General features: G+C 42.1%; 1 protein-coding gene across 2 annotated transcripts in view; it reads right to left on the reverse strand.

Moving 5' to 3' along the window:
- Positions 1-26,307, reverse strand: part of Trpm (transient receptor potential cation channel, subfamily M) — an 819,353-nt gene that overhangs the window by 311,507 nt on the left and 481,539 nt on the right. For both annotated transcript variants that reach the window (XM_067146725.2, XM_067146726.2), the window contains exon 3: positions 11,816-11,975. In XM_067146725.2, the coding sequence (XP_067002826.1) occupies positions 11,816-11,975 (160 nt within the window). The remainder of the gene's footprint in view (positions 1-11,815; positions 11,976-26,307) is intronic.

Genomic DNA, 26,307 nt, shown 5'->3' on the forward strand with positions numbered 1-26,307 from the left:
AGGACAAAAATTACGAATTAGTAACCAGTACAAATATCTAGGGATCACAATACAGGTAACAGGAACAACATTCACAATACACCTAAAGGAGAGAATCATCGCAGCTATACGAAGCATTAGTGATATTAAACATCTTCCACAGCTATCTTTGGAGACAGCCATGGATCTGTTTAATACGAAAGTTGTTCCAACAGCCATATATGGTCTAGAGCTAATATGGGAACACCTCTCAAAAAGACAACTGCAAGAGCTGGAAAGTTTGAAGGCTAGATTCTTGAAGAGAGTTCTATGCGTTTCTAAATATACATTATCAAGGCTAGTATACGTTCTGGCAAAGGACGTACTTCATTGAAGACATAAGACTTAGATTGTTACTCTCAGCGACAAGGAGTTACAGAGAGCTGCTACAAGAACTGCAAGCAAAGAGGGCTATGATATGGGACGAGTTCTACTCAACTGATGCGATGTTAAACAGGGACTGGACGCGTGGTGGATATGACCTGAGGCATACAGTGACCAGGTTTGCCGTACACGGGTTCCACCATAAGGTGTGCAGAACCATGGAATTTCACAAGTCAGGACCGGGTTGCGTATGTGTCTTCTGTGACCAACGATGCGGCATATACCATGCTATCGAATGTGTCCATAGAAAAGGAAGCTTGACACAACTGTGTAAATAACTGATCATGTTTTGCAAGCATTGACTGCATATTATCACTATTAGTGATATACATCTAAGTGTATTTAAGTGTATATATCATGACCATTTGGTTGCAATACTATTATTAATTAATATATATATATATTTGCAAGGTGATTAACGTCGCACCGACACAGATAGGTCTCATGGCGACCATGGGATAGGGAAGATCTAGGAGTGGGAAGGAAGCGTCCGTGGCCTTAATAAAGGTACAGCCCCAGCATTTTCCTGGTGTGAAAATGGGAAACCACGGAAAACCATCTTCAGGGCTGCCGACAGTGGGGTTCGAACCCCCTATCTCCCGATTACTGGATACTGGCCGCACTTAAGCGACTGCAGCTATCGAGCTCGGTTTTTTCAATATTATGCTAGAGAAAGTAGTCCAAACCTGGGAAAGGGAACCAAAAGGGTTAGTGTGGGCAAACTGCTGAAAGATAAAATTAATATCAAACTAGTCGAAACCCGTCAAAACTTGACTGTCAATGGGGTAAATATTTATATATAAGATATTCTTTGTACAATTAGTTTTTGGCTGTATTGCAACATATTCCATGGCTGGAATCTGCATGTTCGAGTGTTTCCCCTGCAGCTTTATTGGTCGTCGTACAAAACGCCAAGCGAATTGGAAACTGGTGCCACTTAAAAGAGAATTCGAGTGTTTTATCTGAAAGAGCTACATCTTGTCAAGGGATTATAGATATTGCCTGTTTTGAAGGTACAGGGCACTGATCGACCGTTGGGAAGCAAAATGGTGAGTATTCCTGTCTACGCCAATAATACAACACGAAGCCCTAAATTCAATCAGTTTTGTATTAAGTATCGGTATATCTACGTTTTTCCAGTGCTCACGGGATCATCGATGAAAAATGCATTCTTGACATTTGCGTTGTCTTGTTGCGGCACGTTAAGGATTTCTCCCGGTTTGCTATGAGCACAATGTCAGCGAAATCAGATTTGAATATTGGCATATTAGCAGTTTTCTCATAGTAGAGGTACAATCCTTCGGGTTTTCGTGACAGTAAATGATGACACGGAGGATCGAATCACTTTCCTAACTACCGTAGTGGAAGAAATTCACAGCCTTACTGTTAAAATTACGACAAGTAGAAAATTATTTTTACATTTCTTCGGCATCATTTCAAGCCAGAAAATAGAGGGAGAGCTACAAAGACACAGTAACATTGCGCCAAATAGCTTCTTTTCGAATAAATGACTGTCTGAAACACAGCACACACTGGAACAGGTTACCACGAAGACGTCCGACTGCGCATGCGTGCTTGCCCCCTTCCACCTCCCCGCATGCATCGTGTGCCTCAGCACTACTACAGTCCAAGTGAGCGCTTTGGGGAATCAGAACGCTTCATTTTAATTTAATAATTTAAATATATACCGAAAGAAATGTTTATTCTTTTAAAGACACTGCAAATCTACAGCCCAAGAGCTTTCGTCAGAATGCTTTACGGTGTTCACCGGTTCAGCCATTCTATCAAAATCGCTGTAAGAAAAATCAGCCTAGAGTTTTAAATACATAGATGTTTCTCTTTCGCGGATGATCTGGTAATTGTAACCAACAGTACGCAAGACGCTATTGAATCCGTGGAAAAACTGGACTCCAAATCTCATGAGAAGGATCCCATCGATATTTACACAAACATCAACTAGTAACTCAGTTTGGCAATATCCCTCAGGCAAATACTCAGGGCAAATCAGCAAACCATCCGGACTGAAGGAGGGAATTTCTAAATCATAAAATGCCTATGGAAAAGGAACACTACCACTAGAGGCCGGCGTAGAAACTTTGGCCCGTTATGCATAGAAGAAAAGTGGAGTGATATGACACCCATGCCTCCTCACTAAGGAATAATTTGAATAACTTGAAATTGAAACAGACCTGCAAGAAATCACCACACCAGACGAAATTATATGGGTCAAGTGTGGCTCTGGAACGTCGGTACGCAAACGCCATTACATGAGAACCAACGCTGCATGGATGGAAGAAGGGAAGAAAAATCACAGCGAAAGGTGATTAGCTCTCGTGGATTAAAAACGAGGTTGCTCCTGACAAAAATGCAACAGAATGCTATGGAGTAATACGTCAAGCCTATGGTGAGAATGCACTACCGTATAGGATGGTTGTAAGATGGGTCAAGCCGTTTCTTGCAGGTCAGGCATCCATTCCTCAAGATCAGTTTGACATCATGAGTGGTCTCGTTTTCGTACACCATGGATGGATTATCCAGGAATTATCTGTAGAGCTTGGTCAAACGTTCTGCCACATACTGACGAAATGTATTAACATGAGGAAAATTGCGTCCCGTTGGGTTCCACATTAACTCACTGACGTACAGAGATGGCACCGGTATGCACAGATACCCCATCGAAGAAGACGTCCCGGTATAATGAGCTCTCAAGATGAAGTGACTAGAACGAACAAGGGAAGACCTACAAGAAATGAACGTCACAAAGGACATCAATTCATGTTCAATTTAGAACATTAGGGTTTTTAATGATTTTTTTGCGATTTGTTTTAAAGGTATAACCCCAGAAATTGTCTGGCATGAAAATGTGAAACCACGGAAACTAGCTTGAGTGCCGCCGACGGCGAGGTTCGAACCTGCGATCTTTTGAATCGGCTACGTGACAAAACCGCGCATCCACTCGCTCGCTCGGTTAAACACGTCTCCACGTCTCCACGTTGAATTTACAAAATGCACTGTGATTAAAAGAATAAGATAACCTTTCAGTCGCTACATCCACAGAAATATGTAGCATGTTGCAGGCTGTCGTGAGTCAACTGAAATTGAAATTCAATCGAGGAGGGGTCGACGCTGCAGCTCCAATAATCCCTCTCCCACTTCCTTCATTAGTTAGAGTGTGCATTGTGGCTGAAGGTAATGAATTGGTGGTTCGTGCTTCTGCCTACCTTCCGACAAATCAGAGCTAAAGGCTGAATCGAGAGTCCGGAGATCAATAGAATGTCAAGATCTTGAGGAAGACGAACGTACTTAATGAATTTGCCCTCGAACTGTAATACTGTCAGAGGAATTTACACATCATATTCTACGAACTGTCGTATGAAGATCAAAATTCGCGATGAATAGATGAACGAAATATGAATAGTCAGACGTGAAGTTTATGGCTCGGGGTTTCAATACATTAATAGTTCAGTTCCTTCACTGAATGTTCAAAGTACTGTACTAGCCTTCGTTTCACAGGGCCCCAGGTTCGGTTCTCAGCCGCGTCAGTGATTTTTACGGCGGATAGTTATTTTCTATGGCTCGGAGATTAGTGTTTGTGTTCGTCGTAGTACATTCTGTTCATTAACATAGAAAACACACAACAGCGAATACGTCCCTCCACATAGGGAAGGGCACCCGGCCGTCAAACTTTTCCACATCCAAGTCAAGTGCCAGCCCCAATAACTGAAAAAAGGTCAGTTAGAAATTTTAGTACACTAATAATTTAAAATAATATTAAAAACCAGTGACGTACGAGCTAATCTGTTGCAGAAAGAACAAAATTGTCGTATCTGTGTTAGCGCGTGCTGACATTCCGTAGAGAAGCTATGACGTCACGAACGAGTTTACGTATGGTATGTGAGCAAGTGTTGTGATAGAGCAGACGTTGTGCTAACAGGCTCGCGGCCAAGGACTCCTTGATATCCCCAGCTCAATATATACATGCATACTGTGAAGCTGTCCGCCATTGTATTGTTATGTCTTGGGAAGAATAAGTCAGCCTGGCTCCGGCCGTGAATGCCGTCACCTAGGTAGTGCCCTGCCCGCTCGCCGCTGGAGGAACCAGCCAGGGACGAGCCAGAGGAGCACCCCCTCTTCCACCAGTCTGTCATCGTCCCGTGATCTCACTGGAGGCCTCCTGGCGCTGTGAGAAAGAACTAGAAGGGTAACCCGGAGCTTTTGGCGAAGTATCTGCAGTGCCTGCCTCCCTATTTAAGGCGGACCGGACGAGGTTCAGTGGTTCGGATGAATTCAAACAGAGAGTGAAAACTGCTCAGGAGCACTGGCTCAGTCAGTGGACAGTGATGACCGAGTGCTGTGTATGTCTGTGTACTGAAGGCGAGTGCGGAAGAGTGCCGCTGAAAGATAGGGTATACTGAACAAAGACCACCGTAAATGTACGGAAAGTATGTACGCAAAGTGTGATCTGTGTAGCCGTGATACTCTATAGTGAGCCTAGGGTCTATGTGACAGTTGTGGAATAGCGTGTAGTGTAATTGTATTAGTTTGTAAGTGATAGTCGATAACTAGCGTGAATATGTAGTGAGATCAGAGAGTGTGAACAGGTGTAATTGTGTGTACTGTGTAGTTGTGTACATAACTTAGATTAAACGCTACCAGTTGAGTGTTTATTTACGACCAGCCGTTACGTTACAATATTATTTATTATAAATGCAGCATAACTACTGCATTCGTCTAAATTTGAGGAGTATTTCCCAGCATACTGTACTAGACAAACGTAGCTTTCACTTGTATATCAAAGACCAGAAGGAGTTGCATCACTGACCAGCAATTTACAAGATACATTCTCTCAAATTAACAGATTGTTGAGAACATCATGGCAACTGCTCGACCGGAAACATATTTCATTTCATACCATCACGTCGTTGCCTACTCAAAAGAGTACGGAAAATGACACTTTACCTTCCGATTGGTTGAACTCCACTTCACGGCCATGTAACCACGGGTAGTCAGAGAGATCATGAATCAAGGAACTTCAATCATAAACTTGTTGGACTGTTTCTCTGCCAGGCTGCAGCACTGTGGATTAATACCCATACACATACAAAATGGCGTCTCTGCATTCCCAGCTCAAGTAAACTGGCGCCATCACAAAACTACTGTGTAGGTTAATCCATTTCCAACCGATAAATATGGCTTACTTATGTCATACAGTCCTCATGGCCTTCATTAATCCAGGGCCAGAGACCCACATCTTTCATAGCAAGACACGAACAACTACACTAGAAAACGTCAATGCATGGATCAAACATGGACGATCTGTGTTGCGATGATTGAAAATTATTTATAGTAAAAAATGAAATGGCGTATGGCTTTTAGTGCCGGAAGTGTCCGAAGACATATTCGGCTGTCCAGGTGCAGGTCTTTTGATTTGACAGCCGTAGGCGACCTGCGCGTCTTGATGAGGATGAAATGATGGTGAAGACGACACATACACCCAGCCCCTGTGCCAGAGAAATTAACCAATGATAGTTAAAATTCCCGACCCTGTCGAGAATCGAACGCGGGACCCCTGTGACCGAAGGCCAGCACGCTAACCATTTAGCCATGGAGCCGGACATTTATATAGTGAAATTAATTTAAATAATTAAATTCACCATAATATAAAATATTGTACGCAACAGTCGCTGAAATAATAAGTTTACGTTCCTCGTTTCAAATCCCGGTAAACATCTCAGTCGTAATGTAAAAGAACACTTTCCGTGGCTAACTAATATTTCCCCCCAACAGAATCACGAACTTTCTTGGAAACACAGTGGGTTAGTGCCCTTCAGGGATGTGACCTACGAATTTTAGGTAAATAAAATATAATTAAATATGAGAATACATTCTTAACTTATTCCTAAAATTACAACACCTTTCTTAATCAACGTCATCCGGTCGATTAGATCAGCAGTTTGCCTTTTTCTACCACTACGAGCGCTAACGTGAGTCAATGCATTGTTTCACTTAAGCACCACTACAAGCGCTAACATGAGTCAATGCATTGTTTCACTTAAGCACCACTACGAGCGCTAACGTGAGTCAATGCATTGTTTCACTTAAGCACCACTACAAGCGCTAACATGAGTCAATGCATTGTTTCACTTAAGCACCACTACGAGCGCTAATGTGAGTCGTTGCAGAGTTTAAGCACCACTACGATCGCTAATGTGAGTCGTTGCAGAGTTTCACTTAAGCACCACTACGAGCGCTAATGTGAGTCGATGCATTGTTTCACTTAAGCACCACTACGAGCGCTAATGTGAGTCGTTGCAGAGTTTAAGTACCACTACGATCGCTAATGTGAGTCGTTGCAGAGTTTCACTTAAGCACCACTACGAGCGCTAATGTGAGTCGTTGCAGAGTTTCACTTAAGCACCACTACGAGCGCTAATGTTAGTCAATGCATTGTTTCACTTAAGAACCACTACGAGCGCTAATGTGAGTCAATGCATTGTTTCACTTAAGCACCACTACGAGCGCTAATGTGAGTCGTTGCAGAGTTTCACTTAAGCCCTTATAACTACACTCGGTGTGGACATTTTCCAAAACATAAAAAAACCTTATGTTATTGAACCAAGGGACACGTTACAGAAATAATTATGTAAAGAAGTTAATTTGACTAGTATTTGAATAAAAAGAAAGCGATAAAGGAAGAACGAGTATCTCCGACTCTGCATTTAGGCCGGAAGTCATTTGTTTTTAGCCATCGGAGACTCACAGCTTGAAACCTTTCCGGGCTCTTTGTTCCTTCAATTCGGCACAATTCACGAAATTGCTTAGTTTAACGGTTTTCGTAGTTTTCTTCAACATAAAGTATCTTCAACATCAAGCTGATCAACTCTGAAGTAATCCACAAGTTTTGCAGACAAATTCAGTGACGATTGGACTTCTTCTCGTCGATGAGTGAGTACCAAACATGTTTTTAAGGATTTATTTATTGTTTGTTCTGTTTCTTACTTCAAAACTGTAGCACACAGCTGCCACTAATGACGTTCGCCGTTAGCCACGAGCTGGAAGGGTGACTGAGTTCAGAATCAGAATGAGAAGTAAGAGGCGACTAAAAGCGGAGTCTGGCATATCTTCCAGTCTCGTCGCTTTGACCTTTCCTATCTAACCTCCTCCTTTCTCAACCAAATGACATACAGTTTGCGATATCCAGGAAATCTTTCAAATTCACGCCCTCCGTGGCGCTTACCTTTTTTCTTTTACCGACGCATACATTCTTCGAAACCCTTTCAAGCTTTTCTCTTCAAGTAACGTTGAAAAAGGATGGCTGCCAACTCGTACCCCCTCTTGAAATAGTAACGGCCACCACCATAGCAGATTCATATGTTCTCTGATGGCTCGGAAGACAAAGATAAAAGTAACATTCTTTTGAACTTTAGTAGAGACTGGATGGTTAAAGAAAATTCATCACGATTTTCCAATCAGGGGACAATCTTTAATCCCTTGTGATAGGTGTTTTCAAAAGGAGGCAGGTGAGAATTTATACCACGGAATATTATACAGGGCGTTCTCGAAAAGGTTCCAATATTTACAGAGGAGGCAGCAAGCAACAAACAAACGAACAGACATCCTACAAACACTGGTCACACACCCAATATCTTCAGAGTAATTTCCAGACGACAAACATGGAACATTTCAATGTATTTGCTATATAGGGCTAAACTAAAGCATCATAGCTATCAGCCGGGGATGTATTAACTAATAAGTACCTTATTTATTATATTATTATAAACTAATAATGCGTTAATACACTTCACAAGTACTTATCATTTGAAAATGCAACAAAACTTTCTTGTGAAATTTCTTACATTCCTCATCATTTTTGAAGTACGCAAACTTCATTTTTATTAAATCTACAGAGATTCTATTTCTGTCATCTCTACATTATTGAAACTACTATCTCAGTATTTGCTTTCGATGGAAATATAACGAACACAAACTTAGGTGCCATCAAAATGTTCTTCGGATCTTGTCTGCGCCATTTAAACCCGCAACATGTACCCATCTCTCTGGTATGAATCACCCTCCCCAAAAAACAAAATACTGGTCATCCATATTCACTTTTCCCTCTGAACCTAGCGGTGGTGGGAATATTTATTGCATCACCACGAATTACTTTGTACTTTCGTCTTTTAGAGCTGTTCAGTCCCATTGTTGTTAAACTTTGTTGACATATTCGTACCTCGATAGTTTGACTTCTCGTATTTTTCAACAATATACAACTCTTTGTTGTTTTTACAATGAAGCCCATGTTTATACAGTCATTTTGAGTTGAAACATTGCAGCGATACGATGCGTAGGTCAGCTGTATTAACGCCAGAAATGAAAGCTGTAATACTTGCTTATTCGTCTGTTGGTCTCAGCATCAGAGAGAGAGAATCCTAAGACAGGTTTTAATCAGCCTACGATTTCGAGGTTATTGAGAAACGCACGAAGAAATAAATTTTGATCATGAGAAGGAAAGAGGTCGGATAAGGACGCTACAGAAAATCAGGACAGGGTATTGAAAAGGCTTTCGCTCAAGGATCGTCACCTGTCATCAACTGAACTGAAGTGAGACTGGGAAGAAACATGCGACATGTTAGTAACCAGTGTAACTGTAAGAAATAGACTACAGGAGCTGGACTCTCAGCCCGTCATCCTAGAAAGAAGCCGTTATTGACCAAGACAATGCGACATGAACACCGGAGATGTGAACAGAGTAATCTTTTCAAACGAGTCCAAATTAACCTGCATTGCTCAGAAGGAAACGTGTTTTTGCGCCGAAGGAATGGTGAAGAATTTTTTCCATCATGTATAACTCTCACAAGGACACATGGTCTCCATTCACGTAGGAGGTCATCTTGACTTCATAAATGGCAGTGTCAACGCGGTTGCCTACATAAGCATCCTTCAAAGGAAGCTTATGCCAACAATAAGAGACCAATTTGGAGATGTTTCCACTTACATTTTTCAGGATGACTTCGCTCCTTGCCACAGAGCTCTGGAGGTGAGTCCTATGATTAATATTTGTATCAAGCACAAAGCAGATGACGTTCGTGGTTAATTATCTCCTAATTTTACATTTCAGGTAAAATCCTGCCTTAGACAAAATGGGGTTCGAGTGTTAGAGTGGCCTGGAAATAGCCCTGATCTCAATCCTATTGAGAACTTTCGCTAGGTTATGGGAGATTCTGTCACCAAAAAGAAACCTGGGACCTTTATGCCTGTGTGGTTTCAGGAACTGAGTGGGGATTACATTACAAAATTAATTCTTTCAATGCCTTCACGATGCGAAGCGGTGATTAAGGTGCGTGGTGGAACAACAAAGTATTTACAGATCAGTGTTCAGAGGAGCTCACATATCCACTTACATCCATTTTTCAAAAAACTGTTAAAATATAAAAAACAAACCTTTTTATACAAAAAACATGAAGAACAACATAAAATTGACAAGCATTATTGCATATATTCAATTCTGATACAAATAGAGGGAAATAAGGCCAATTCAGCTCAGTTATTCAATGATAATAACAAAAATTGCTAATTATAGAAGGCGATGCAATAAATATTTCCACCACTGTGTCTGCACTATCGTTAGAATTTTGCTGAACTGAGGTGAGTTATACAATTCGTCAATGCAAAAAGCATTAACATCATTAAAATCAAACAATTTACAAAGATAATTACCGCAAAATGCATAGACATTTTAAAAATCACTTTCACAGACCTTCTACAGTAAACAAAACACTCAATTTAATTAATGTGTGAGCCAATTTGTTACAAAAATGATTCCCTATTTTTACGTGCTCTACGTGCATACACTAGTTCCGCTAGCACACTGTCAGAGGCGCTGTTCTCAGCTGTGATGACTGATCTTTGCTGGGAATACACAATACTTTTTACTCGATCATAACCCCGCTCTATACTATTGTCTAAACCGCGATATTATAACAACCAGATATTTGGTGTTCGGTTTAAGGGTACAAGGTACGTGGAACAGACTGAAAAAAAGAATATCATTTTCTGAGCAAAGCCGTATATCTGACAACCCTAGCTGCACTTATTGCTATCTACTTGCAGATCAGACCTCCTCCTCTTTAAATTATGTCAGTCATTTGTGAAACAGTCAATACGTTTGTAGACTTGCGCCTACAGCGTAGGCAGCATGGCGTACACGCTTGTACTACAGACAATAAGTTCTTGGACTGACGCCTACAATGCAGGCAACACAGTGTACACCTATGTAGTACAGCCAATAAGTTCGTGCACTGACGCCTAAAGTGCAGGCAACACGGCGTACACACATGTAGGATGGTCAATAAGTTATTGCAGTAACGCCTACAATTTAGCCAACGCAATGTATACCTGTGTACTACAGTCAGTATGTTCGTGGACTGGCGCTAACAGTTCAAGGATCGTATAGACTTTTGATCTGCCTTTTCGTGAATTTTTCCCGTCGCTATGATCCGGGCGCTTTCGACTTTATCACCTCAAACGTTTCGCTAATGGATTTGCCTAAATTTTGTTAGAACTTGAAATTTGCTCGTTTTCATTCTCAAATTCCGCAGCTGACGTTCAATTACCCTTCGCAATGGAGACATTAGTACTGCTTATACTTATGCACCTGCGACGAACTGTCCCCGCTGTAATAAAATAATAATAATAACGTTACTTGCTTTACGTCTCACTAACTACATTTTGCGGTTTTCGGAGACGCTGAGGTGCCGGAATACCGTCACGCACGAGTTGTTTTACCATCACGAGGCTGACCACCTTCAAGTACCACCGAACTGAGCTAGGATTGAAACTGGCAAGTAGGGGTCAGACGGCCAGCGCTCTACCATCTGAGTCATTTAGTCCGGCTCTCCGTTATAGTGCTCCATAGCGACACTAGGCGGCGAACTTAATGACTCTACTACGTATTCCTAGATACAATGTCGTGGTTTAGCTTTTCATTTTATCTGATAATAAGCAAGTACTTTTTTGTTTTGCTCGGGACTTTGTTTTTAGGACAAGTGATATTTCTCAAATGACCAATCGAAATGTGATTATTCTTCGTTTTCTTACTTCACAGTTACGGTTTTCGGCATTCTTCACTGTATCCAAGAGAAGTACAAACTACATGACAAAAATAACGTGACTTTATACACATTGCCAAAAACTATAAGCTAATCTCATTACAATATGCAAACTACCTCAGGCGAAAAATACGCAAATAAATTTCTCGAACACCAATACTTTAAAATACATAAAAAAGAATTGAGTGAATGCCAGGGGGAAGTTTTTCTAAAATATCCTTTCGGGACGTTCAATGTGTAGTGGAGTGGTAGGCAGAAGACTTCGCACGTCTAGAACAAGGCGCAACGACTGTTTTTTCACTCACCTGAGCCTTGCTGGGATGAGGCCCTCCCTGAAATTCAATGGTCCCAAAGGCGTCGGTGGGCGAGGGCGCTGTGTGACGGGACGGCTTCCACAACTCTCCCTCCTCGCTGTTGAAGTCCGTCGTCTTCGCATGCTGGGTGCGCGTGTACCCACAACAGCATCTGGAACACAAGCACCACACATAAGCTAAAGAGGAACCGTGACATGCAGTATCAGAGAAGGAGCGATTCTAAGATGAAGGTTCTTGTTAGGAGAATACAGATTCTACAGATATAATAATAATAATAATAATAATAATAATAATAATAATAATAATAACGAACATCAAGTCAGCACCCAGAGAACTTGAAGTGAACGAAGGAAGAGCAAGTCACAAACTTGTGTCAGGCTCTTGGACCGGAGGCGCTACATGCATCAGATGTCTTGCGATGAATAAGGGAGGCCTGGCTGTACAACTGGAAGCCAAAGAGAGGAAGATTGTAAGAAAGATCTTGGGCCCGGTTAAAGAACAAAAAGAGTACAGATAACAACGCAACGATGATTTTTACCTAAACACGGAGAAGATAACGGACACGATACGCAATACGAGAATCCCTTTCTATGGCCACTGGATACGAACGAGCTCCGGAAGATCGAATCTCTGCCTACTTTGCGGGAAAGGAAACCAAAGGATCTGTTTTTAGAGGTGGAAAAAGACCTATAAGAACGAGGGATCTCACATGAGGACATCTTGGAACGTGACTCGCTGAAGAAGAAAGTTGGGGAAGTACAGACTTTTCAACGAAAACCCAAAATGAAAACCGGCAAGAAGTGGACCTAAGAAATGAGGGATGCGGCAAATGTGAAGGATAATAGGAGAAAGCATTTGAAATAGCGTGGTCCACAGATGAACGGAACGGGGAGAAGAAGAAGAAACAACAATAGTTGCGTAACCATGACGTAGTTGTCTTCTTCCCGCACTCCACACTGTTTTATTACACATAATTCGTTAAACTCCGCTTCACAATAACGTCAGAGAGGAACATCAAACTTAACCTTGTTGTATTGTTTCTCGACCTCAGTGCAGCACCGCTCTGTGATCTGCTACCATCACAAAACTTACCGATACGTAGGTTAATTCATTTCCAACAGATAAATATCGCACATATCATAAAGTACGTATTACTTTCATTAATGCAGGACCATGTCTACGACTCTGGAAGCTTAGTGGACTGTTCGCTGCTTGAAATAACATTAATTGTTATATTTTATTAGAACAAAACAAGGAAACGTCACGGCAATGGTCGCATCAAACCTGGACGATTTGCGCCGTGACGAGTCAAACTACCATATGTGCTCGTTCTTTGCACGGGAATTGCTAATCGATTCTTTCATGAATTTATGGGAAGTCTGTATTCAAACGTTTAATACGGCATGATAAAGTGAGCACCGAGCAGTAACGTAACAAAGTGGAGACAGAAACTCTTCTCCACTCGTTATAATCCTATCGAAAAGGTGCTCATGAGGAAAACATTTTTAGAAACTGGTTTCGATTAAGGCTAGTTTTCCATTAGCCATGTGTATTGTGTGGGAAGGTAAAATCGCTGTTTCGAATTCCTATAAACCACCAAACCAATCTGGGATTTAGAAATAATGTTGGCCCTAATACCTACCCAAGAACAGATATAAAGTTTGGTAGAAATAAATACAGGAGCCTCCCAGTTATAAGAACTCAACAAACGGACGAACAGACAAATCGACAAAAAGGCTAAAAATAAAAGGCCGCTCGAACCTAAACTGGAAAGCGGCCCGTTGATGATATCTCCCTTCTCGTATCTCATACCGAAATTATGCGCATGAGAAAAAAGTTTTAAAAATTGATTTCCAGTAAGGGAGGTAGATTTCGGATAAGTTTGGTTGTGTATATTTTATGCGAGTGCAAAATCACGGCTTCGTTTCGTATAAACCTCAAGTCAATTCAGGGATTTACAAACAATGTTGTGCCTACAATCTACCCAAGGACCGGTGGATTCTAAATATAAAGTTTGGTAGTAGTTTTCAGCTTATAAGAACTCAGACAAACAAACAAACGCAGATGGTCATTATTACACGTGAAACGGAAAACGAAACTTTCGCTAAAATATTCAATGCACAGACACACGGTCGTTACGATTTCATTTATTCATTTAATGAAAATTGTACTGGGAGGTACACCCCTACGCCGCTCTTTTAAATCTTGCGCCAATAAATGCTCCTCTACTGGAGGAAAACTGAACTTGGAACTAAACCTACTTAGACTTTTCCCCAGAAGATGTCACTACCGTAATGTTTTTTATGGTGAAGTTGCGTGTACTGTGCGAATTTCAACTTGTTTTGTTCTTCAAGAAGTGTGGACACTCTCTCATAGATGTCTCTACTAAAAACTATGGTCATGCACCCTGGTGCGAAGTGAAGGAACTTTTTTGAAGAAATGTTGTACTCATAAGTTTTTTCTTTACTAAATTTCGTTCATTCGTTTGTGCGTTGGCAATATTTATCTTTTCCTTCCGCCAATTTTGAATTTAGCCCATCCAGAATTTCTGTAATTAATTTTCTACCAATCACAGGCTTGTTCTTCAATTTGGTGTGTACCTTCAAGCTAACCTATAAAACTCTGTGGCTGTGTCTTGATTATTCATGAAAGGTCTGGAACTTTCCCCGAGAGTTTATAAACTGCGGATTTTCTCGTCTTGATCAACTTCTAACTAAGTGTATGTACGTGAAGCAGGAGGCGGGAGGCGCCTCTTTCATCAGGCAGCGGGTCTTCAGCAAGGTAATGGCCATTTAACATCTTTATTTCTTGCTAGCTCAGCAGTTTAACCCGCCGGAAAGGTCCGAAACCTTTACCGTGTAACCTATCTTTCTAAACATGTAATTTTCTGCCGGTTTATGTAAAACTTTATAAAATCTGTAACTGTAATTCGGGGATAGAGAGTGATTTACCCTCTCGAGCTCCCCTTCATTTTGGTTTGAGGTGACTACGTTTTGGTAACTGATTTTCTTCTCTTCCTTAATGTCTTAAATAATTCTTATACGAGTCACCTCCATACTTTGGGAATAGCCCCTGTGTCATCGGCCTGGTGCCTTTTAGGTTTTAAGCTACTTAGAGGAGTGCAAGTGTTCGCCTCCTTTTATTTTCGGGCCATTTGTTTCCTGTTATTTCTTCTACACGAAGGCCCTGTAGGCTGGGTACGAGATGCCCCTGTTTCATTTTCCGTAAGTTGTGCCTTGATGGCAATTAATTGTAAAGTCTGGTATTGCCTTGAATAGGCTTGAACAACTGAGAGCGTGTCTGTTGTTTGGATGCCTCTGGGAGGCTTGACATTGCAAAGTGGGAACAAGTGCTCCATGTTATTAGGGGATTTCTGCCCTTGAAACAAATTTGGGTGTTGAGCTAGGAGCTCGAAATTGTAACACTAGGGGCTTGTAGCCGAAGATAATTAAAATTCTTGGATCCTGTTAAATTTTGTTGTTAATGATTGTTAAAACTCAGAAAATATAACCTTGTTAAAGTTTTAAATTAACTTTGATTTGGTAGTTAGACCCATTCATCCCGGCACCTTCTTTCACCTCTGGTGATCCACGAACCACGGTAACAGAAATAATTAAATTCACCACAGCGTTGTCTCGCATCTCACTAGTAACGTCAAAGATCACCGCCCGTGGTGGTTAGGTAAATACATATTCCCGATCTTCCAAGCCTACTGTCTTACCGAGCGAGGACGAACCGAGATATTTCTGAATATTAGAGGGCGTATTTCAATGACCAAATATGACCTTAGATATTAATGTGATTTTTTTGCCATGGCACTACAGCCCTTGAAGGGCCTTGGCCTACCAAACGAACGCTGCTCAGCCCGAACGCCTGCAGATTACGAGGTGTCGTGTGGTCAGCACGACGAATCCTCTCGGCCGTTATACTTGGCTTTCTAGACCGGGGCCACTATCTCACCGTCAGATAGCTCCCCAATTGTAATCACGTAGTGGACCTCGAACCAGCGTTCAGGTCCAGGTAAAAATCCCTCACCTGGCCGGGAATCGAACCGGAGAACTCCCGTACACCACGGGACCGGCGATATTAATGTGATGTTAGAGTTGAATTAATTGACATTTAACTAACATCTCGTGTCAGAAAGTTCTTTGTTCCACTTCGTTTTCAGCTATAACAAATTATGTATCCTGAAAAGTAAAAATAAAATATATTACAGTGGGTGACGAACTACTTCTAATTAGTAAATTATTTATAAAAATCAGATCTCAATACCTTTCCAGTCATTAGATCCCATAGTCAAAGATACTGCAAAATTAGTAATCACGTACATTTTCAATTTCGTAAAGCGGAAGCTTTTCGGTCGTCAGACGTGGAGGTTTACTCAGTCACAGTCACTACTTCTCTGTTGCGAGGCAGATACTGGACAGCACGGGATGTGGGTAATGATTTAGCGTACCTCAGCCCTCCGCGATCTTGAAATCGCTTGAGGCTGAGGACCGGGCTTTCAGGGAAAGGTTGTAAACAATCTTCACATTCTCCAGAAAAAATGTGTCTGTAATACTAGCTTGTTGCTTCTTCATACCAGATTTGTTAGTTTTCATTTTGAATATTATGTGTTCTTAGTAACTTTTAACGTTGAAAACACTTGTAAAGTAGGGTCCCCATACTACGAAAAACGTAAAATTGAAAAGTTGAAGGCTCTCGGAAAGGTCTTGGACAGCTCTAGCAAACTTAAAAAGCAAATTTTCAAAATCACTTCCGGTCTAAATGCAATTCCGGGAAAACCGCTTAAAATCGGTTCTTTCTTTACACGTTTTCAATTTAATTCAAACCCCACCCAAATTAACTTATTTGCACAATTCTTTCTGTAATATATTCCCTGGTTTAATACCTTCAGGGTTTTTTGATTTCTGAAAAATGACCACCCCGAATGTAGTTATAAGGGCGTAAGTAAAATTCGACTTACATTAGCGCTCCTGGTGGTGCTTTAGTGAAACAGTGCATTGACTCACATTAGCGCTCGTAGTGGTAGGAGAAGGCAAACTGCTAATCTAATCCACCGGCTGACTATTAAAGAAAGGACTAGAGGAGCCGCGCACTCGTCAGTGAAGCACGTTATGAAGCCGCCTGTGTTGTATTGGCTTTCTTATCCCTCATTTCTTGATGTAAAGCTTGATATTGTGTCGTAGAAGGCAATGGTATTTTTAATCGCACGGTTCATAGGTTAGTCTCGAAGGAGAGTTTGTTTACCAGGCAGAGTAATTTTTAAAGATGGTCTTCATTCTTTCCCGTGTAGCTAGGTCTTCCTAGATAATATCTAAGGCGTATGTCATGATGGGGTCTGTCTCAGGAACGCTCTGTTATCTGTTGAATATAGTGTACGTGGAAGCTGGGAAAGGATAGAGAATCAAACAGCGTTCTTCCGTGATAAGAGGAAGTCTCTGGTTTGACAAGTAGTGATCAAACGTGGATGCATTCAATGACATTGCTAACGATGGAAATCACATATATCAGAATATTCATGAAAGTGTTAGTCGCTTATCAACCTGCTAAGTAATGTATTGCGGGTTACAGTAAGCCTGCGTCTGCAATGATTGGAGTGATCATGTAATGCTTTGATTTTATGATTACTCTAAGTGTGCTGGACCTATCAACGTCTCATGATTCACCGGCAGGTAATTCCGGAGAGAACGAAACAAAAATGAAGCTAAGTGGTCAAGTAGAACAGACGGACGGATTTTCCACAGCTGCTTTTAGAAAATTCTTGCAATTTTTAGGAATAAGTAGAGAATATATTCTCATGCTTTATGATATTTCATTTACCTAAAATTCTTACCTCATATCCCTAGCGTGTTTGCTTGCCTGAAGGGCTAGAACTGCGGATTTTTATAACGGCGTCCCGCTCAGCAGTCCCTTTCGAAGAGACTTCCTATCCTTAATCCCTGGACTTAAAATCGGAGAAATTTGTATTCCTATACTTACCTCGTTTTGACAGATAGATTTTCTTCTGGATGAAACAACACTGAGACTGTCGTCGTTTCCCAGCTGTTTGTGAATACTGAAGAAACCTTTTCGTTGTTCTCCAAAGTGCCTACTGCAAACCACATGGCATTACGTACCTGGTAGTGTTGTGCAAAACACGCTCTATGCTCGGTTCATGGCCGTGACCGAAGTTCGCTTCTCAGAGGCGAATGGATACTCGCTCCTTCACGCGCTGTCTGAGTCACAGGTAGAAGCCATACTCAAGTTTGTCACGCATACGTTTATCTCTCGAAACATTACGCTTTCACCGCAATGGTGCACTCATGACTGGACATGGAAATACCAAGAGTTACTCATATTTTTAGACTGTGTTTCTGTTTCGTATGTAAGAAAAACTGGAAACAATCTTGTACATATCAATGGTCAGTAATGTTCACGTGCTGCCACCTGGCTAGCGTACTTCGTTCCTCTATACACAGAAACTAAATACGCATTATTAACGCATAGGCCATATATTTCACTACCGGACACATCAAAGACATTTTATATAAAGTGTGCAAATTAATAAGTCATTATATCACATAAAGTTAAATATAAACCTCAAAATTAACTTATAAAATCCTCTTTGCTCAAGGTTTCTGTCCAAGGAGGTATGGCTGGTGCAAAAATCTAGCTCCATTTTGGGGATTAATTCCAATCTAGTTATTTACTGTTATTATTGTTATGAATTAATAAGCACTCATTGACTTCGGCTGGGTCTGGCTAACGCCTACGACTCCTTAAAAGCATCCCCGTCTTACTGACGTTTCTTTCCAACGTCTGGCAATTACTGAGAGAGTAATGCTCCTTCTACCGGCAGAATGGGAAACCACGGAAAACCATTCTCAGGACAGCGGACGGTGTGGCCCTGCCCCTCTCCGTCCCCCGAATACAGTGCGTGGAGCCCTCTGCTCTGTTGACCGGTCGGAGTGCAGAGCTCTTGGACCACTTGTGGGCCGAGACCCACTCTGTATCCACGGACTCTTAACCAACTATTCCATAACCCTTTTATACCTCCCAATTTCCGGTCCCAAGGGCTTCCTCACGTCGTGTGGCCTCCGAAGAGGCGAGCTCCACGTCTGTGAGGATGGGGCCCTACGTATGACGCATTCTAATGATGAAGACGGCACACACATGCAGCCCCCAGCCATCACAATTAACCAATGAAGGTTAAGATCCAACCCGGCCGGGAGCCGAACTCGGGACCCAGTGGACCAGAGGCCACGGAGCCCGACTCATATCTGGATGAACCACATTGATTGCAATGTCAAAAAAGCAAGGAAGGTTATCCTCTCTTCGCTTCGAACATGCCTTGTCGAACGAATGGAGCAAACTCGGGCATTTTAGTTGACACGCTCCCCTAATGCGCGACCTGTCTCAAGTCCGAACACTGCACGCCGCCATCTTGTCGAGGATAACTGAAATACACTTATTTTTTATGGTTTTGATTAGAAGTAAACGGTATGATTTACACTCTCCGTCACGAGATATACAAAACAGAACACATCAGTAAGCCATTTTACGGAAATACTCATTAAAATAGCCACTACAATGGCAGTAACGAATTAAACAGGCGGGTATGCTGAAACTAGGGTGGTACAAAGCGATCCCAGCGACGTCTGGTGGAACTTCATGTAGCATCATTTTTAGCGTAGAACCGCGCAGAACTGCTTGCATTTCCCGGTCTTGTATAATAACCACCGCCTTCTTGATATGCATCCAATGTCTGCTTGTATTACCTGCTCATTACAACATTTTATCATAGCACTAATTGAAATATTGCATTTAAAAATACCCGCTGTAGATGGCAGCACCAAGTAGCCCCAGTCTGTCGGAATTAAATAGAGGAAAATAGGGAAGTACTGCACTTCTTCCCAGTGAAAAGGGTGTATTGTTTACCACTGTATTTGTTATGAGTATGGGCAGAGATCAAAATTAATATTCAGGGTCTTTCGTATAAACACAGACAGAACGCATGGTGCTTGTACTCCGCGCTAAGGCAGCTGCCTCAGCCAAAGTTATATCGCGCTTGGCCGCTATTACCTTATAAGAGATGCTGGAAGTGTCGCCCTTCCTGGGTTGTACCTGGTAGCCACATTCTGGCTGATGCGAGTGAGTTCTGCCACTGGAATGTTTCTGATTTCATTGGGAAGGTAGCTTCTCCAATGTGTAAGGATTTGTTCGATACAAATATTTGCCCCGCAAGTAAAAATCACACACTGTTAGATCTGGAGAACGAGCAGATCACTGATCACTCTGTCTGCAAACACTTCCGAGATCGTAAGAAGTGAGGAGCTGAATCTTGTTGAAATCAACCACACGACTTTTCTTCTTCCGTTAACTGATGGAAGAACGGCTTGGTGCCTCTCTGTATTTACTGTCGTCTCGAAAAAAATAGGCCAAATTATTCGTCTTGTACTAACAGCACACCAAACACCATCAGGATTTTCTACTCACCAATAGCGAGAGTTTTGACTGTCCACACGACCATAAGATGAAACTGGAACACGAAAATACGGTGTTGCAATGGCGACTCATGCTTGCGAGCTCGAACACGTGCAGCCTGCCATAGCCCAGGGAGACCTTCCTGTGCAGCAAGTAGTTAACCGCTAACAAAGGAAAGATTGCAAGCAGAAAACACTAATTTCAATGATTTGGAGAGTGTTTGCGCTTTTATTTGCGACGGAATGGCAATTCAAGAGCGGCTGGTCTATAATAGAGAGTAGAGAAGAGGACAGATTCTATTAATTTTCGAAGTAAACGGAGTCTATGAAGTCTATAAAGAATAAAACCTCAGCACGCCAACAAGTTGTGCTTTATAATTCATGGATTGTGGAAGAATTTTACGACTCCACCTCCCTTCTTCGTCTTGCACGCATTAGAAGGAAATGAGCTTTATCTCCCCGTTCAGCAGCTTTTGAATGTTGGGTTCTATGTTATTTGTCTTGTGACGGATAAGCGTAGAACAAATACATCAGTGTTCAAGAAATTTTCTGATGGAGAATTAAAGTCATGTAGGGTTCATGGATGCAAGTCCATGCGACACATTTATTTGTCTTCCAATTGTCACATTATTAAAAACATTAGATATCAGTTTCTTGAGCATGACATGGCAGATGAAGATGGATTGATCACTTAAAGGAGCTTCAGAAAAATCTCGCAGCGAAACTAGAGAGGAAGCATGTCGAACCAAGTTCTTTAGAAAAGATGCCGTAGAAGTGTTCTCACCACCAGTCACAGCAGCTTTCATTGCACGGGACGACAAGAGTCGATTTTTCGGAGGCTGGACCTACCATGCAATTTGTGAAATAAGTACACATTCATCAGAGTCCGTGACACCCGCGACAAAACACAGCAGTTCAAGCAAAATAATCCGGACAAAATGGCGTTCTTCTCTCAGCGTCTGAAAGATAATTTCTTCCAATACCTTGAAGACATACATTAAGCGTCCAAAGCTCTCAATAAGAGAGGACTAACCAAAGAAACACAAGAAGCTATCATTATTTCTGCATTATCTACTTCCTCGTTCATTGTTCATCTTTTGCAGGATGGAATTTTTAATGTGCTGACACAGGCCTTTTAAGGAGATTCGATTGAAGCCATGTAGGGCTATAAGAGGAAGCAGTCACATGACTGACTCAGAATTCCATGAAGAGAATTTTAAAACCCGGTATTTTAATGCCCACGGATAGCGCTAGCAAAATGTACTACTTTTCTGCCTCAATATACTCTCCAAGACATGACTATCCCTGAGTATGTACATACTTGATTTACTGGAAGATGTTCACGAGCCCCCTGATTCAGCGTGTGCCACTTTGCACTAGTGTGTGGTTATTTGGTGCGTGTAAACGAAGAGAAAACTGAATGCAGTACATGCTTGAATAATGTTATGCATCCCTATTGATGAGCTTGATCAGTCACTCCCCAGCCAAGATTTACCGGCTTAATTATGGGGCTATATGAATTTGTTGAGGCGGCTCTGTATACTAGTGATGGGACATTCGATTCATTTTACTGAATCGATTTGATTCCGTTCACGTTACTGAATCTCGGTACAGTGATCCGATTCACGGCTCATTGGTCACCGCACCTACTGCATCTGTGTAGTATGTGCTGGTAAGACAGCAGCAACAGCATTCAGTGCTCGCAGCTGCCATCTGGTCTTCATACTATGAACTTCTTTCATAGCAAAAATGCTAGTTACTCTAATACATCGAAGGTTTCCGGCAACTCAGGGTGGGAAAGGTTAGGATTAGGAAGGTAGCAGCCATGGACTGAATTAAGGTACAGTCTCAGCATTTCCTGGTGTGAAAATGGGGAAACTACGGAAAACCATCTTAACGGCTGCCGACGGTGGGATTCGAACCCATCATCCCCCGAATGCAAGCGCATAGCTACGCGATACTAACCGCACGACAACTCGCTCAGTCATATTTGAAAATATGTATTTTTCTATCAGCAGGATTTTTTTAATCGTCATATTTTGCATAGGCTACCCAAGATGTACAGTAGCCCGCTGATTTTCTGATTCAACATACTGTTATTGCGTCTGTTCACATATGATTGAAGTCTTGTGCAACGATATGACATATGAACTGAGAGAATACTGAGCCGTTCTTCCCAATATAAAACAGTACTTTCGAGTGGTCATGAGCATGACTCATAGTCATAGGGCAGGCTAGAGTCGAGTTTAATTGTCAAATGTCAACTAAGTTATAATACTAAGATTCATTAAACTAATAAATAGTATAACTTAATAGCCTACCTACTTACTAGCTCCTTCAGAATTATGTTTTGACTACCTTTTTAACACTGCAAATAAAACCATCTATTATTTAAACCTCCCTGTAAGAAGGGGACAGTGAATGCAAATGGGTATTATTTTCAAATGAGCTGAGCTCGAGAGTCCATTATAGCATACGGTTCTTTCAGTGTACTGTACCGGTGTCCGGACATTTGCGGTCACTGCAGCAGTGGGTGGGCCTCATTGGCTTAATCTCCGGGTATCCGCGCTAACCTGCCTGAGCTATATACTGCTTCCTCCTTGCAGGTCAACATTTTTCTCTCGCCGGCATTGTTTAGAGAATGATACCTTCAGACACAAACACAATTCCCTGGTGTTGACATTCACTAATAAGGCAACTGGTTATGTACAGAAAGTATAGGGAAGGTCTCGTCACCTGGGTGTGTCTGCAGGAGAAGAACAAGTCATGTCATGTAACATACATAAATATATTCTATTTCATATCCGGCCTCTCTTGGTCAACTCTTGTTCTCTTCCGATCCCACGGTACGATGTTTAGCAAGCCCAGGCAGTCTTTCATTTTCACGTCCTTCGTGGCCTTTCCCTTCTTTTTTTCCCCTAAAAGGGAGTCGGACCTATTCGAATTTTTCTGTTTATTTCTAATTTCTCACAAAAGCAGTAATCACCACCATCACGAAAACGAAATCAATCAATCAATCAATCAATCAATCAATCAATCAATCAATCAATCAATCAATCAATCAATCAATCAATACTGATCTGCATTTAGTGCAGTCGCCCAGGTGGCAGATTCCCTATCTGTTGTTTTCCTATCGCCGGCGGTGTGAACGGTGTTGTACACATGTTGACTTGACCCTGTTTTTTGCCCGGATACCCTTCCTGATTTCAATCCTGTGTGGAGGGATGCATTCACTGTGGTGATTTTCTGCGGTATTTGTTAGTGTAGTGCGTTAACCAGATGCGATTAAAATCCCCGACCCGTCCTGGAATCGAACCCAGAACCTATGATTCGAATACCTTGACGCCAAGCATTTAGCTAATATAAAAACGAAATATGAGTCAAAAATTTGAAGTACACACAGAAAATAATAATTTTATTTGCAGGCCTAAAGATTTTGTTCCAAGGCTTTGTAATTTTTCACAAGCTCGTATATTTGATATTTAAACTCTAATAATCCACAAAGTGAATTTTTATATACAAACATCAGGGCCTAATTCAAAAAATAAGTTTCCTGTTTAGTTATCGTGGAATAATTAAAGGTAGGCCAAGGTAAAAAACACTGCACCAGTCCTTCATTTTTAGAAAAACAAAAGCTAATCCATCGTTAATTAATTTAATTAATGAATTAATTTATTTGTTTACTGGCCTCCGTGGCTAGGTGGCAGCGCACCGGACTCTCACCGCTGGGTTCCATGGTTCAAATCCCGGTCACTCCATGTGAGGTTTGTGCTGGACGAAGTGGAGGCGGGACAGGTTTTTGTCCGGGTACTCCGGATTTCCCTGTCATGTTTCATTCCAGCAACACTCCCCAATATAATTTCATTTCATCTGTCAGTCATTAATCATTACCCCAGAGGAGTGCGACAGTCTTCGGCAGCCGGCACAATTCCTATCCTCGCCGCTAGATGGGAGCTTCATTCATTCCATCCCTGACCCGGTCAAATGACTGGAATCAGGCTGTGGATTTTCATTTATTTATTTACTGATTTATGTATTTATTTATTTCTGGTAGTCTAACGTCACGCTAACATATTTTTCGGAGAAAATGCGATGGGAAAGAATTAGACTCAGTGACTCACACGGTTGAGGCGCTGGTCTTCTGGTCACAACTGGCACGTTCGATCCTTCCATCCCACGCTCCCAAGTTGTGAGCGCCCGGGGCTCCATTTAGTCGCCTCTTATGATAGGCAGGGGATACCGTGGATGTATTCTTCGTCTGCGCCCCCGACCCACAGGGGGGCACAACCTCGAAATTGGAGTACCGGTACATACAATAATTTGTTCGACAGTAAATTACATGTTTTAAAATGCTGATTCCCATCACACTTTATCCAGGCTTTAGACTGGCATAATTATTGTATTGAAATAATTTTGGCGTGTTTAAAATCAGCTGAACTAAAGCTTCGTCAATTATTTTTGTCGCTTTTAGGTAAGCGTTGTTATAATTTAGTTCCTTTGTACAAGACAATCATACTTAAGTCGCTTTCCAAGCTTAATGAGAAATTTAGGAAATACACAAACACACTCTCACTCTGCAAGGAGCGAGCAGGTGCTCGGGCAGGTTAGCGGGTATACCCCGAGATTAAGCTAATGAGAGCCATCCCCTGCTGCAGTGACCGCAAATGTCCTGTGACAACTGGGGGAATTTCTGTGAGTGGGCACAAGTTTATGTCAGTGACCGCAATTGTCCGGCAACCACTGTACCATGGTTCACTGTATGTCTCTCTGCAGCGGAAGCTCCGTTCTCCGCTGTCTCCAACTACCCAGTGTGTCGGTAAGGAGCCGTGTATCTTGTGTCTCACTGAGCCGTGGTCGTTCACGATTCTTTCGGTGTGCCATGGCTCACTGTATGTCTCGCTGCAGCGGAAGCTCCGCTCTCCGCGTGTCCAGTGAGCCGATAAGGAGCCGTGTGTATCTTGTGTCTCACTGAGCCGTGCTCGTTCACGATTCTTTCGATGTGCCATGATTCACTGTCTTGCTGCAGCGGAAGCTCGGCTCTCCGCGTGTCCAGTGAGCCGATAAGGAGCCGTGTGTATCATGTGTCTCACTGAGCCGTGCTCGTTCACGATTCTTTCGATGTGCCATAATTCACTGTCTCGCTGCAGCGGAAGCTCGGCTCCCCGTCAACGTCCAGTGAGTGCGCCACTCAGCACTGTCCGCTGGGAGTAAGCTGAATCGTGTGCCGTGAGCTCGCCGTTATCGATTCACTCGGACACTTGAATGAATCGATACACTGCTTCGAATCATGCCTTCAGTAGCCAACACTGTGCCGTACTGCAAGAACTCTTCAAGTGTGTCAGATCAAAAGACCTCCACCTGGCGAGCCGAACATGCCCTCGGACACTCCCGGCACTAAAAGCCATTTCAGTTTCATTTCAATAAAAATAATCACCAAGAACTTTCGTCAGAAACTCTGGTGGCCAAAATTGTAAAACCTCCTTCTCGAGAAGTGTTGAAGCTATAAATCTCTAGAACACTACTTTATAAGTAAAACTCTTTGTTACTTTCATGTTTTAAACTTCCTGTATTGCCGCGATAACTAGGGATGTTTGGCGCTGCCATCTATCAAGTCGTGTTAAGCGTTTGAGTATGGAATGAGCAGGCGGTATCGTCACGGCCGAGTGGATCCCTCGCTGCGTACCAAGACGGCCGTGGTATCCTGTGCATGATGCACATTTTGGGTACTGTTCTTAGCCTAGGCGTGCCCGCTGCAGTTACAAAACTAACTCATAAACAAAACATGTTACTATTATACAAGTCTGCGTACAACGCTAATTATTCACAAAGAGCAGTGATGAACGCACATTGTGGTCCTTTCTGTAAATGTAGACGAGTCCAATTCTACTAACTTTTAGGTTTATGTGGCAAATAGTAGCAATTCTGCTTGCCCACCACTCATTAAAATAATATTCGTAAATCTTCCATTGGTTCATCAGACAATGTTATGTGTAGTGATATGGAGCGACAGCTCCAGTA

Source organism: Anabrus simplex, chromosome 5 (assembly GCF_040414725.1).
Source record: "Anabrus simplex isolate iqAnaSimp1 chromosome 5, ASM4041472v1, whole genome shotgun sequence".
NCBI lineage: Eukaryota > Metazoa > Arthropoda > Insecta > Orthoptera > Tettigoniidae > Anabrus > Anabrus simplex.